At 41.6% G+C, this 15419-nt stretch overlaps 1 protein-coding gene across 3 annotated transcripts; it reads right to left on the reverse strand.

Moving 5' to 3' along the window:
• Positions 1-708: 708 nt before the first annotated feature.
• On the reverse strand, positions 709-11588 carry LOC124208187 (homeobox protein unc-42-like). 3 transcript variants are annotated; one of them, XM_046606033.1, is made up of 9 exons: positions 11440-11588; positions 11165-11255; positions 10780-10942; positions 6546-7919; positions 3781-3953; positions 3180-3287; positions 2074-2259; positions 1861-1999; positions 709-1627 (listed from the first exon to the last, which is right to left on the reverse strand). In XM_046606033.1, the coding sequence occupies exons 4-9, from the start codon at positions 6970-6972 to the stop codon at positions 1521-1523; spliced, it is 1140 nt and encodes a 379-aa protein (XP_046461989.1). In that variant the 5' UTR covers positions 6973-7919; positions 10780-10942; positions 11165-11255; positions 11440-11588; the 3' UTR covers positions 709-1520. The 3 variants fall into 3 exon arrangements, with proteins under 3 accessions (XP_046461989.1, XP_046461925.1, XP_046462049.1); XM_046605969.1 differs by having other exon boundaries at positions 709-1630; positions 11440-11587; XM_046606093.1 differs by having other exon boundaries at positions 709-1630; positions 1861-1984; positions 11440-11586.
• Between the last annotated feature and the right edge of the window lie 3831 nt (positions 11589-15419).

The raw sequence follows: 15419 nt of genomic DNA on the forward strand, positions 1-15419 counted from the left end.
CGGTTGTAGAAAAATGTTTCGGACTAACGGAATGAACCGGATGAGGATGACGGATTGACGGAATCGATTGTATTACAAATTACGGGAGTTATTATTAGAGAATATAGAGACTCATAGTATTCTCATAAAGACTTTCCCGAATATGATATGATTTTAATCTACAAATTAATTTAGAATGGTGTGGAATTCGGATACTGGGTATTCCCATTTGTAGGGGAAAACGCTGCTCATATCATGGGATAATTCTAATATTGGGACTCGATTAAATTCACTTAGAGATGTGCACTCATCGCTCAACGATTTTTGTAGCAATATATATCTCACTTCTAAACTCATCATTTTATAGGCGTCCTGTTACTAAAATGGACGTCTATAATAAAGATCGTAACCCATAAAACACTGGTGTCTCGGCGTTGACAACCTAGGTCGTATACTCGTAGCCTATTCCACTCTAAACAACCTTCCCTTTTGCTAATTTAAAAACAATTCATTTGTAACAACTCCAATTTATTCTTATCCTAAGTTATCCTAATTTACTTTTAAGCTTGTAATATCACGTTGCATCTGTCGTCACTTATCTCCAACGTTATATCGATTGCATTTTATAAAAAGGTATAATAACCAACGTATAAAATAAAAATGAAAATCCTAATTCTTTAAAGTGTATAGTTATGTACGTGAGGAAAACAATCAACCTAGACATTTAAAGACGTGATGGGATATTTGTTACTGTATTCGCCATTACAAGAAAGAGAGTACAAACACTTGGGTTTTTTTTTGGTAGTCATGGAACAATTTCGGTGTAACTATGTAAATTCAAATTGGTAGGACAGCGAATGTTGCGATAAAAAAAAAACGAAATGTGTCACAAAGAAATGAAAAAGTACAAACCAGGGGAATGTTTAATAGAAAACGCTGCCATAAGAGATTACATGTAAGAAAATTCAGTAGATAGGTCAAGTTGTAACGTGTAAATGTCAAATAATATCATCTTGAAATGACAGGGACAAATAAGAAGAGTTTCTAGGGATTTTTTTTACACCATCAAACGCACAGAAGGATTTAGTGAAGGGATAAAACAAAGTCATTCATCAATTTTACGAGGGTTATTGCACAATTAATATATAATAAACGGAGAAATGAAATATTGGAAACAGAAATAATAAGTCGGCAGCTACGTTGAGAATGAGAGTTTATAATACAGAAACGGTCGCGCTTGTTGATTACATTATGAGCACGAAATAATTGTGTTAGAAATCACGACTGCATCCATTCGCCAATCCGATCAATAAATAGTCACGTCAGAGAGGCGAAAGCCAGCCATGTTAAACGAGTTCGTATTTGATGGATTTGACTTGTAAACAAGTTAACGTCTTCTTCTTCTTTTCTTTTAATTAGCCATGAACTGACTGTGTCTTAAGCCCCTGATAAAACACAGTCAATGAAAAGTGAACGAACGAGCGATTTCTTACGTTCACTGGAGATCTCGGCTGAATTTTTGAAGCGAATAAGTGAGGCGATTAAGATTGGTACTGAAGAACGGGCGTGGTCAGGTTTGCTGAGTGGGCGGAGTTCATGCGCAGTGCAGTCAAGCTTTTGTTGTACCATTCGTCCTCGGAGGTCATGCCTGCTGTTAGAAAGAAATATCGTTTTTATCCCTTGAACAATTTCTCGAATTTTGTTTTAAGTGTTTTAGTTTTTAAAAAGCGCGGCAATCTCGCGAACATAATCACCGCAGTGTTTCTATTAAATGGAACTTTGTAATTTTAAAGTAATAACTCGATTAAAAGAATATAGACTGCACTCAATCCTGTTAACGAGATTTAGTCTATAGATTATTGCCAAAGAACATTAACTTACTCATAGAATCTTGACGAACGGTGGGCATGTGAGGCGGAGTATGAGCCGATACTCCGAAGGGTTGCGCCATCGACGTGTAAGCAGCCGCAGCGCTGTGGTTCATCTGGGTCAAATCCGATAAGTACTGCGAAAATTCATTCTATGAGTTGAATTTCTTTTTATTGACTCGTCCCAGCAGTCAGGTGTTATTTAATCGTCTGAGATATGACATACCTGGGGATATCTGTTCATCTGGAAGGTGTTGGGGTGTGGATAGGGTTGATATCCGCGACTAGCCGTCGGATAAATGTTCCGCATCATAGCCGCTCCATTGCAGGCCGGAAGAACCGACGGAGCCAAAGCTTTTTGCAGTTGTTTCTCCTGTTTGCGGTACTTGGCTCGACGATTCTGGAACCAAACCTGTCATGTTAAATAAAAATGTAAGTTTAAAATTGATTTGGAAGATCTCAATAACTTTATCCAGTTTATCCTCCTTATCTATCCAGTAATGCATCGATAATATTCATGACATGTACTTCATTCAAGTGGCTGTCCACACGACTCGCTGCTGCTGATGATGATCCCCTCCACACATATCTTCTTTCTCTATAGATCCTATAGACTTTCTACATGTCTAGATTTGTGTCGTCCCCTCGCTGTACTTTGCCAGCGGAAGCGGAAGGGAATAAGCAAGTCCCCTCATCTACAGCTCGCCGAGCCCGAATTGCTTAATAAAGTGAAAAATGCCCTCCCGCAGAGCACACATGACTGTATTTCAAGCCGATGCCCGACACCCTAATCAAACAATATATACGTGGCAGTAGCAAGTACCACAGATCGAGCGGCGGCGGCGGTCATCTGACACAGTGCACGTCTAATACAAATCTGCCTGCTGTTGTCGTATCGACGGCCCGCCGCCGAGGAGGTACTTGTGTACGGTGAATTTGAGTCGTCTCTCTCTCCTGTGTTCATCCCATCAAATTGCACGTGCATTTCCCTTTTGGGAGCCGGGCCGTATCCACTCCACCTTCTGGCGTCATTTTGACAGTTTGCGTTCGTATCCGGTTCTTGAGTTTCACAACTTCCATCGATATATCAAACTCGGTCTCGGTCTGTCTTTCATCAGCAACAAGGAAGATAACGAATTTTGGCCAACATTTTCGTCCAGTATCGATCGTTGCTTCTACACGCCCAGCATTTACAAGACCCGGTATTATGTAATACAGATTGGTGGCAGCCGATATTCACTTGTATAAGATGATGATGAAGGACCGATTGAATCAGTTAGCCGTATTAAGGATCTACTCAAGTCTATACAAGCGTGTTGTGCTTTTATTTACCTGAATACGAGCTTCATTGAGTTTGGTGACGCGGGCAAGTTCCTCACGGCAGTAAATGTCCGGGTAGTGACTCTTGGCAAATGCGGCCTCCAGTTCTTGTAACTGCTCCTATTGGTTTACAGAGACAATTGATGATATGAGCATACATGAGATTAATGTGTAATAAACTTTCGCCAGATTAGATTCCATTAGGCCTATTTGGTTGTAGCCATCAAACGCCCGTCAAATAAAATGAAATCAAGCCCAGTGTTTCAATGCCATTACAAGTCGTGTAGAATAAAATTTACTGTGCATTACGAATGATGCGATTCTCAAAATTGTATTTGACTCATTCCACATCGTTTTGCATGGTTAATTCGTTTGAATTTGGCAAGTAAATGCTTTGTCAAACAAATTATTTCTAACAGCATTAACGTTGAACAGATTAACATAATAGTGCGATACAGCCTACACAGCATACGTAGGCCTAGACGTATTCAAATTCACGTCTACACACTAATTCATATTACATTATAGAGCTAATTCTACAGACTGGCCTGTATTTTCTTACTCGAAAATATTTGAAAATTCACGAGAGATTCGAGAAAAAATGGAAACTTACTTGAGTGAAGGTGGTGCGATGTCGGCGACGCGCCGGAGTCGGACAAGAAGCCGCCGACGGGTTGTGGAGGTGCGAATTACCGACGCAACTATTGGATCCCCCACCGCCTCCAGGGCCGACGCCGCCCAGCGACGAACTTTCCGATTTCAGTTTCTTGAAAGCGCCTTCAGGACCTGCGAAATAATCATTTATGAAGACTTTCTTGTTGAAAATTCTGTTTACACTATAAACTGAATGCGCGTGTATGGAATCTACTTGCAGGGAATTGCATCGCAAGTGAATCGCTTAACACAGCACACTCCGTATACAATATGCAAATAGATCATCAAGTGAGAAGAGAAAGAAGATGACGGTACTCTCTTGCCCGCTCTCATTTCTATTCATGGACACTCGCATCTGCAACACTGGAGAGAGTCTCATCCTTTTTTTTTCACACGCAAATTGAATTTTAAATGAGAAAACCATTGAATTTTGCAACCGGTCTCTTTGTGTGTACTTCAAGACTATATGTGACGCTTGATGTCGCAGTACACTCGAGAAACGAGTCAAAAAGAGTTGAGAGTCCGTGTCCCATCATGGGCAATATGCTGGCCACTTGTTATTTATTTGCTCGCCTTTTGTGCTGGTCTATTTCTCTCTCTACACTCGTCAATAGCAAATTTATAATAGAAGCTCGATATTCTATTCAACTCAGTATATATAGTTACATAAGAGAGCGTCGTTTATTTGTCTAAGCCCAGCTTTTGGTGTTACCCTCTCCACATGTAACATCCTCTATAAAAGCAGATTGACGGATTGTACTTGACTGCCGCCCGTCGGTCTATACGACCCATCTCTGTGTACGTATTTAGGGGGATCGAGAGCCTCACTCCTCTTTAATCCTCCCCAGTTTCAATAGAAAATCGGTAAGAGTGAGTATATAACAGCTCAAAGAGCCCCCTCAAAAAGGGTTACTGGATCTGATGGAGCTTTTTAAAAAAAAATAAATAAAAAAAGAGAGAGACTATACGTGAATTGACCCCAGAGGTCGGCAGATGGTTCGGTCTGAACAACTCTTTTCGCTATCGAACAAGACTGGAATCCCGCAGTGCGCCCTTTTTACATATTGTATTTAATGAAGTTGCTATACAGCAGAAGTGTTGAAACGGCTTCCGAAAAGAATTGACAAGCCTCGGGGGCTAACCTAACTATCAGCCGTCTATGAAAAGAATTATTGATGGAAAAAAAAAGAGACCTTTGTTCTTTTGCCTCACTGAATGAAAGCGACAATTTCGCTCATTAGGCCGAATGGCGGAATGCTGATTGACAACCTGTTCTGTTGCGCAAAGGGGTTAATGATTTTTTCAAATATAGTTCACGCTCTTTTGAAATTCGCGCTACAGTTTCAATCACCGTAAGAAATGTCGCGTTAGTTTTTCGGTCACGTTCAATCGTAGGCCTAGGCACTTATAAGCGAACCCGCTGTCAAATCTCTCATTCTTATGAATGCCCACACACTTTTCATTACAATAGTTAACAACCAATCCCGACGGATTATTTAACGATTATCAAGAAAACGAATTACGCTATTCGATTTTTGACGTTCAGATAAAATTTAACAAACTGAAATATAAATAAAAATTCACATCTTTTTCTCCCGAGGAATAATTTTATCAACGTGGAATGAATGCCAAAGAATTCTTTTACTCTACCCAAACATGACAGCAAAATAAAATGTGCAAAATGTAAAAAACCCGAAAGACAAAAGATGTGAAACCGTAAAATGTCAACATCACACACACTTTCGGTACCTATAACTGGAAAGGGTCTCAACTGTTCCATCCATCCATCAACTCAATTATATTATTTCAGAAAGGCCTGTAAGTGCAGCATAGAGTAGCCAATCTAATGACTTTGGCTGATGCTGGGCACAAAAAGTTTTCCACGTTTCTCGGAGCACTTTACACGGCTCACCGCCGTGTCTGAATTTCGCTCTCCGCTTCCTTTGATCTTATTCCCATAAAGATCAGCTATATCTCCGATATAGCCAGGGACGACACAGCAGAGCAGCATGCAGATGCGTGTGGCCTGTTTGATTTCACTTTCTCTCTTTGTACCTATAAGAATCCCCCTGTGCTTTATTTTTAAACGTGTCAAACTTTAGGCTTCATCCACCTCATACCGCTCCTCTAACAAGCTTCAGACAAGTTTCTGATGTAACCTTAAATATCTAAAACGAATCAAAAGTCAGAACTCATCCACACAAAAAAGGTTTTGTCAACGAACATATTTCTCCGAATCGCAGTCAAGCACCCGCTTGATGCAGTTAAATGACAGAAACTCTAAAAATGGCAGACTAGTTCTTTGAAGTAACATTATTACCAGTAAATCCGATGGAACACGGAATGACCATCTGAATGGCATTAATGTAACGCGTGGCTATTTAAAAAAAAAAAAAGAGGTGAGCTATTGAAAAAATGGGGTTTATCGAATATCGGCCTGCTGTCTTTGACATAGTTGAATTGAAAATTCGACACTCTTTTGCAATCGGATATTAATACCAGCGAATTCATTCATTCAAATTGAACCCGCCCCTTGCAGATGCAGTAAAAGACTATCAGCCTAGCCCTGATTTACATTTATCGGATTATAAAAATTGACCAAGCTGTTTCCATACAAATCTCGAAAGGATTAGGCACGATTGTTAAACTTAAAGAAAAAACAGGAGTACTGGAGGGGAGAGTACATTGAATATGGTGTATAAATCAATTGAATTGGGAACTTACCAGGCAGTCCAAGCGGGTTTCCGGAATTCAGCAGGCCTCCGCCTCCGGATTGAATGCTCTGCGAGCTGGATGTCGACGGCGCGATGCTGGTAATGGAGGAATTACCTCCGCCGATCAGATTGTGATGGTGAGACGAGTGGTGCGAGTGGTGATGGGACAAGCCGGCCGAGTGGTGGTGATGATGATGATGGTGCAGGTTCTCCAGAGCGTAGAGTGAGCTCAGGTCAGATGTTAGGCCGGTCACCGAGGTCGGAATCAGGTGCTGCTGCTGTCCGTTGTTGCCGTTGTTGCCGCTGCCTCCACTGCACGTCTTGCGTTTCATTTCGCCGTTGTTGGAGCTCTGCGGCGACGACTCGTTGCTGGCCGAAACGGAATGCAGCAAACTGTTACCAAGTTCCAGCTTGGATGATGAAGAATACGACTCCATGACGGGAAGCGAAAATCAGGCGACCGATCGACACCAGCGGGTAAAAAAGCGGAGAGATGTGATGCGGTTCGTCAAGTCTAATCAGCAAGACGTTCCACCAAGAGTATAGGCCAGGAATAACTCGAGTTGGGATGAAACCGGAGCCAGGAAATGAATGACGACTTTCCTTTCTTGTTTTTTCTTTCTTTCTTTTCCTTTCCGGGCGAGAAAATAGCGCGATGGCTGATGGCTGGAAAGACGCACGGTAAACAGGCAAAGGCTGTACGGAATCTAGTGTAACACCTGTCCAATCGTATTAGACTCTTGTTGTGGGCTGCGGCGGCTCAAATTAACTTCATCTTCGTCAGCAGCGGGCAATGAAAGGAGGACGAAACAGCAGCCGTGTGTGGGATCTATGCGGGGCACAAAAGTTCAGCCAACTCGGTCCGCTCCAAATCGCGCAAAACAATCACTGAACACACGATGCCCTCAATGATAAGTAACAAAGTTAGCCCGTCAGGCTCAAGTCTTATAGCGCAGAGGACGGGACCCGTGACTCGGATGGACTCGGATGGTCTACGGGGAACGGCCCCTCGCTCCAGCCGAGGGGGAGGAGCCGACCCATCCGATTGGATGATTCCGACGAATTCACGCTACCGCCGCCGTCCGTACCCTCCCGCGCTCCAGCCACCAGCCGGGCTCAAACCGACCCCCAGTGGCTGATTACGTGCAAGAGGGGCGGAGGCTCCCCCAGTCTCCCCTTCTTCCTCCCTTCCGCAGCAGCAGCAGCAGCAGCAGCATCCGCTTCCTCTTTCACGACGACGGGCGCAGACGTCGATCGTCTGCACGTACAACTATGGATCGAAATCGGATGCCGCGCCTCTCTCCCATCTCGTCCGCTCCTCTGGCCGAATCAATAAGTGTGTGGAACCTGTTTCTTTTTTGTCTTGCAGGAGATTCCGTGAACTCTATAGTCGCAGTGTGTAATATTATAACGAATAATGAGTCATGGATGCACACACATACATAAAACACAAAAAAAGTCAAAATCACCAGATAATAGACGAAAAGGCGAGATGGACTGTAATAAGATCCCGTTGATTTCAAGGAAAGAAAAACTTACCCGTTATACACACTATTTCGGAACAGTCTAAGTAGCCTATAAATATAATAATCGAATCAGCTAGGGTCTAATAATAATAGAGTCTGCCCTGGTTTGTTTGGAGTTCGTTTTTTTGTATCTGCCTAATTTCGTTGGGAATTTCTGCGATGATAATTGGAGCGTGCTGATGTGGTGGCCAATCCTATAAATACACACACACAGATGTTTGCATAAGAGCATTAAGGATGAAATTGACTGCGCTGTGATCCGGTTGAGAAGAGACGCCCGTGTGTCTCTATGCTGCAGCAGCTGCTGCATTCCATCAACGGCAAGGATGAAATTCGCTTTTCCGCAGCACGCCGCCCGCGCCTCCAACGCGATTACACAATTAGGGACCTAACAAACTATTGAAAATCGCATCAAACCAGGGCGTCATCGTGTAGTATGTAGACGAGTGTAGAGTAGTAGATATATCAGGCAACGGTTATAGGCTAGCCTCTATAGTAGACTCTAGTAGTAGTAGCCGGGGCTATAAATATATGGACTGCACACATCAGTCGTCAGCAGACAGGAAGTAGAGCCTAGTTCCGAACACTACATCTGCTGGACGGACGCGCGAAATCCTTCCTGTATATATGCGCAGCGGCTCTACACACACTCAGACACACGATAGTCAAGCGGAGAGAAGATGAGAAAAGGAAGAAATAAAAGTAGAACATAGAGCGACGTCAATGGCGTTCATCCACAGAGGAGAGGAGCAGGCGTCTGCTGCCATGCATGGCTAACTTCGTTTCATCATAGGTCATCCATCTAAATCACCTTTTGATCAATCCTAATCGAATGGAATTGCTGACGAGTATTCAACGACGTTGTTAAATACGTCAGCCTTCATAACAAAAGCGTCTTTAATAATGGCCTCTTTTGTGTGTACACGCAGCCTAATATATTAAAAGTCAAGTGTTGCCTATTGCGTCATTGGCTCTTATTTGTCCAACTTTTCTGTACAATTGCTGCGCTCACACATCTACCGCCGTGTCAATCAAAACTGACATGTTGATAAGCGAGCACTAGGATGTAACTATTGTCCTGATTTCAGCCTATACAAACGAGCTCAAATGTGGCGCCAAATTTATCAGCTCTGATTGGCCCTTTACCACGGGGCTTGAATGGATCGGTGGATTGCGGATACAATCTGGGTTTGTCTGCGGCCTGTACGGTACCAAGAGTTGCGGATCTATACAAAGTGGCTTGTACATAAATGGGCACCTGCTCACCAACGGATGTGGCTGGAAACCTGGAAGTGTGTCGGTCGCGTGCCGTGCCGGCCCCCCCACTCCATCTTTTAAATGACGGCACGCGACAACTGGGGTGTGTTTACACTTGCAGAGGGAGTGTGCATGGGGTGTGTTGAATGCGGTGACTTCCCTTGTCACAACAACGACGCAACTAACAATTAATAACTCGGCGCATCGTGCAACACGAGTGTGTGTGCTGTGATTGGCCCATTGTGGTTTCACTGTGCACACCGTTTTCATAAAATTTGAGTCTGTGTAATAAAGGCAGGCTCGCACAATCACAGCATTTCTTAAGTTTATCGGAGTGCTTCATGCGAGGCTTATTTGACATTAATTTAATTTTTTTCTTTTTAATACACAATTTTCTTCGTGCGTTTCCTATAGATTGCCTTGCCTTGAGATTTTCAAACTAACCAAGAGAGATTTCAAAGCAAGTGTCGTGACGTGAAATGGATTCTAACAACAGTTAGGCCTAAGTGTCATCCTTCACGGCATTCTGAATAGTCAATTAACGTAACTGATGTGCTTCTCGGTGCTTCTTTAATAAATGGATGGTAATAGTTTAAGGACCTTGCTCTTTCGTTACTTTTACTCTCTACTCATCAGCTGACATTTCTGAACTACGCCAAAACGATATGATGGCCTCCGTTTGAATTTCTAAGCGGGAGCTATTTATATTTGGTTCTAACGTTCCGCTGTTGTGTATAATAAGCTATACTATTTACCTTCGTAAGACTGAAAAGAATACCCTCTGAGTCAATTGTCTAAAACGATGTGTCGTACAAGTCTGAAGACTTCTATAATCTATATCCATCTGCTGTTTCTCAAAATAATTAAATGATTTTAATTACAATAAATGAACATTTATCAACGTAACAATATCCATTAAGATACTTCTAACAAAATATGCTTTCGGTCAATGTCGACAATTCACATCTGATAACATGACAGCCTATACCCTTTTCAATTAAGGGGTGTAAACTGTTTTATATTATGGATGGAATTTCCATTTCATTACGTTACCCAGGCGCTCTTCATTATTTGCAGTAATTTCAGTATCAGGGCTGTGAATGTCGATCACGTCATACTCGTTAATACGAAACGCGAGATATTCTGATCAACAGACATCGATGCTATAGATAAGCACAGATCTCAAATGGCGAGCGCTTGAATGATGAGTTAATTAATTTCAAGTGAATAAGTAGGTCGAATTATCCCGCAATCGGACTACTAATGTGCCATCCATAAAAAAGAAAATTACATCGCTTGTATGTATAAATAACGATTAATGATACTCGTATCGATGCAGCGCCCTGTAATTGATATTGTTCACTTGCAAAAATTATCAAGGTGGATCCTGTTATCTTACGTTTTAAAACCAACGCCACCGAATAGTTACAAAAAGGAAGAATAGAGAGACGTGTGTCCTACCTTTAAGCACGGGCAATCCACAGCAAGGCATCCACCGCCACCGCCAGTGCTCCATTCTGAATAAAGTTGATGCCAGGCAGGATAGGAAAAGAGGGGAATCGTGGATATCCATACACCTTACACGAGGAGAGAGTTTTTTTCAATTAGAAAAGGAGTTGTTTATCTGAACAAAAAATAAAAAATAGGTTACGAAAAAAATATTGCAGAGACAACACAAGTAAGGAAAAGTTGGAAAGAAGACATTGCTGAGTAACCCCTTTGTTTATTGTTAATACACAGGATAACTCAAGGTCTATGTGTAATAGCCTACCCTTTCATGAACCATTAAAATATACGGCAAGTCAGAGGTTAATAAAAGTATTCAAAATCAATTATTGTAAATTACCCAATTGATGATGCTGAAATTGCTGGTGATGACAGGTCAGAATCAAAACTTGCACATCTTGTGGTTACGATGGCTGGCTCAGGCCTGAAATCTGCACAAAGGTATAAAGGTTACATAGAGCAAACAAACTCTACCAAGCATTGACAACGAGCATACATGATAAATGCTAGTCGATCACTGTTGTCGGGCACCAACATTTCACAAATTTGGAACAGGTTTAACTCTTCTGTATAAGCTCCCCAAATCACTCCATTCACATTCTTAGTTTTATTTACCTGAGAAACAGCATGGAATGGCATGGGGAGTCACGACACCAAAGTTTACACGCCGACCACATTTTATTATGTTTATCTAGTTCTCTTGCAACCACGTACACGTTTCCTAAAATAAAATAAATCTTGACTTTTACGGAACGTGAAACAAATGACAGCAGACGACAAATTTTCTAATTAATCACGATTGAGATTTGAGATATCGATAATAAAATCCGTCCTCCCCGCCTCTCACCACCCGCCAAAGTCAAGGAAAATAAACCCCTTCCCTAAAACCTGCTAAAATAAGCCGCAAAAAACGTTAAAAGCGGTTGGTCGTTATCACATTGTTTTTCTCGACAAGTTTCATCAAGCCCAACCTGAACGGACAGGATACGAGTAAAAATGTAAACGAAACACGTAAATACTAAATAGACTGACAATCCCCCCCCCCCCAAACAACCCTTAAGCTACCGTTTAACCTACTTTCGTTCGACTGAAAAGGATGCCGTCCAATTGTCTAACGATGCGTCGATATCTGAAGACTTTCATCCAACAGCTATGTTTCAAAATAATTCTGATTTGATAACAAATGAACATTTATCAGTATAACGATTTCAAGTAAGGTAAAACAATTCATATAGTTTTTCGGCATTTGTCGACCATTCATTTCTGTTGACATGAAAGCCGAAACGCTCAGCAGTTAAAGATTGTATTAATTTATAACATGGAATGAATTCTTTTACAATTAAGTTATTGAAGCGCCCGTGCTAAAATGATGCGACAGTTTTAACAAGATGACGCGTCGAAAGTTTTTCTTCTGTCTGATGATTGAGTTCGACAGGCAGAAACTATAAACGTTGTGGGTCTCTGTTAATCCTATGAGCATTAGCAGGGGCGCTCTATGCAATTCTAAAATTTCATTAAATATCAAATGATTAAGTAGGTCAAGTACCTCTACATAAGGTTACTAATGTGCAATATTTGTAACAAGTAAGTTATCCCCCTGGATATTTGAATATCGAATAATGACAGTTGTATCGATGGCGCGCCCTGTAATTAATGTTGTTCACTTTCAAAAATGGAATTATTACCGTTCCTGTTATCAACGCTAGCGAAATAGACTGACAACCCCCATAATAAATAACACCCCTAAAGCTATAGACTACTTGCGTTCGAATGAATGGGATGCCCTCCAATAGTCTAACTATGCGTCGTTCAAATCTGTTAACTTTCATCCAACTGCTGTTTCTCCTAATAATTCTGATTTGATTACAAATGAACATTTGTCAGCGTTACTAATTTGATTAAAATAAATTAAATCAAATAGGTATATTGCCTTAGCCGAACTTTCATATCTGTTAGGATGAAATCCGAAACAGTTTGTAGTTTAAGTGTATATGCTACTTTTTATTGGGGAAGGTATTTCCCTTAAATTACATTCTCTGTGTTCGAACATTTTTTAATTTTCGAATCAGGTTGTTGGTTTTAGGGTCAACGACGCTGTGATTTTAAATCATGGCTCGTGCCAGTAAGCCTCCCAACCTTTTCAAAAATCTTATGACAAACACTAGATTAATTTGAACAACAAAATAAAATGAATAAGTAGATCAACATACCCCGCGTTAGCATGACTAATGTGCAATCCTTAAAATAATTAAATTCCCTCGCCTGGATTTAGCATAACGATATATGACACTCGTATTGATGCAGCGCCCTGTAATTAATATTGTTCACTATCAAAAATGGAATTATCGTAGGGAATCCTGCTATCAGCGATAGCGAAATGATTTATTACTGAAAACAGCAATAGGCCTCTATTGACACATAAATGGAGTAAGTTGTCAAGGACTGTAACCTTTATAATATTGTTTATTCTTTGCACACAATCACGCGGTAAACTTCCCATTTTTAATCTGCCTCAATTGTGTTGCTTCCATATGGGATGAACCAATTTTGATCTAATTGCTATCTGAAATGGCATCGGCGAAAGTGTGTCGCCGATAAATGTTCCAATGATTCCAAGTATAAATCGCCTGTTGATATGAGTCCCTAAACCCCACCCCCTCCCCTGCTGTTCTTATATAAGTACCTTTGCGCTTTTATATTTCTTAAGTTCTTCATCATCAATTTCCGATGTTCTACATTCGTCCTATCTTTTTTTTGATCGTCACGCCGCCCACACTTGCTGGAAGGGAGGGGGGAGAAACGTCTCCCTCTCTACCCACCTTCCCCCCCATCATCAAATGTCATTTCGGCTCTCTCGTGTGTGTCCCTTAATATATGTATTTCAAGTCCCGGCATCATCATAAGAAAATCCGGAGCGTCAAAGGGATAGAAAATAAGGGAAGAAGAAAATAAAAATAAAAAGAGCTCTATTCGAAAGGGAGGTTGGGGGGTTTCTCTGAGAAGGTGGGTAGAAGGCGTTGGTTGAGGAGGAAACGACGAAACGTCGAAGGGAGAAAAATGTATCAAAACTCGTTTCCTTTTTCCCTTTCAAATGTCCCGCCCGGAGTGGGAGGAGGAAGTGTGTATACAGTACAAACGCGGGGATCGAGGAGGGATTGGAGGATTTCTGTATAGGATATAGAAAAAAGGAAAAAAATAAAAACGTCAAGCGTCAAGAAAGAATCGAGTGGGAGTATATAGATATATAGTAATAGCACGATAGAAAGAAAAGAAAAGTGTTTTATTTTCATTTTTTTCATTTTTTTTTTCATTTTTTTTCCCAATTTTTTTATTCACGGGACCCGAGTGGCGGATCCCTTTGTGCGGAGGGGAGACTCTCCGGGAGCATCGGAGGCGTGCGCTCCATCGGTGCGCGATTTGGCAATCAAGACTCGGTAAGTGGAAAGGAGGATGGGAAAGTGAAAAGAAGAAGAAGAACTGGGGAGGACGAGAGAGAAAATATATAAGAAATGGGAGCGCGAGATGGATCCGACACGAAAGAATAAAGAAAAAAAAAAGAAGAAGAAGAAGAAAGAAAAAGAAACGGCTTTGTGTGCCACACATCAAACACACGAGCGAGGACAAAGCCAATGTCAAACGAAAGAGAAATAGACACAATTTACCAAAAGACCTCTGCTACTATCTACTACACACAGAGCCGTCTCACAATGTAACAAAAACGTCGACGTAATAGACATCAACTCGTGTGCCGTGTGTGGCATCAAGCGTCGTCTTCATTATAGACCTAACGCAATATAGGACTAGACATCATATCCCTAAAGGTGTACTATGCGCGTACGTTTATAAATGTTTCAACTTGAAAATGAAATGACGTTCCGGAAATGTGTTGAATCCGAATTTAAAAAAAAAAAAGAAATACGGGACAATAATAATACAGCAGAGGCGCTCTCGACGTTTGTACAGAGCGACAAATTTATGTGACAGGTGGTGGGGGGCTAATAGACTTGTCGTCCATTGATAACTCAGCGGGAGATTCAAAGCCGCCTCCGCGCTGGCGCACAAGCCGACATTAAACACACGAATTCTCTCTTCTACTACGATCCTGCATCCGTGTCAAGTATATAAGGAGGACGGATAGGCAATAGTCGTGAATGTGTGGATGTATGTATACACAATTCCCGGCTATTATTACACATCTACTACTACTACTACTACTACTAGCGTTGGCTATTACTGACCTTTGACCGCGCCCCCCTCTATGCTGCACTTCTCCTTTCAATGTTGCTATATACTGCCTGCGCGCTACTCTGTAACTCTATTCAAGGCAGAGTCGACACGCCCACACACATGGCAACGCCACAGTCCCTACTACACATTCATATCCTATACCGCCCGTGTTCTATTATGAATTCATTTCTTTTTTCCTTGAATACTACTCTATATTCCCCACCCCGATTTGTATGTCGGCTGGATGCTCGTCCCCCACCCCCCTATTTTCCGGGCTAATGTGGTGACGTTGACATTAAATAGCTCCTCGCCAGTACCTTTAAATGCGCCACTTTTTGTTATTTTTAAATCTCAAAGTATCAGGATTG

Source organism: Daphnia pulex, chromosome 1 (genome assembly GCF_021134715.1).
Source record: "Daphnia pulex isolate KAP4 chromosome 1, ASM2113471v1".
Lineage (NCBI taxonomy): Eukaryota > Metazoa > Arthropoda > Branchiopoda > Diplostraca > Daphniidae > Daphnia > Daphnia pulex.

Excerpts from the sequence above, each read along its gene's own strand:
- LOC124208187 (XM_046605969.1), bottom strand. The coding sequence starts at position 6,972 with ATGGAGTCGTATTCTTCATCATCCAAGCTGGAACTTGGTAACAGTTTG. Across the intron at positions 3,288-3,780 it reads ATCGCACCACCTTCACTCAA|GAGCAGTTACAAGAACTGGA; the intron begins GTAAGTTTCCAT and ends GTAAACCAATAG. Across the intron at positions 1,631-1,860 it reads CGTTCGTCAAGATTCTATGA|CAGGCATGACCTCCGAGGAC; the intron begins GTAAGTTAATGT and ends TCTTTCTAACAG.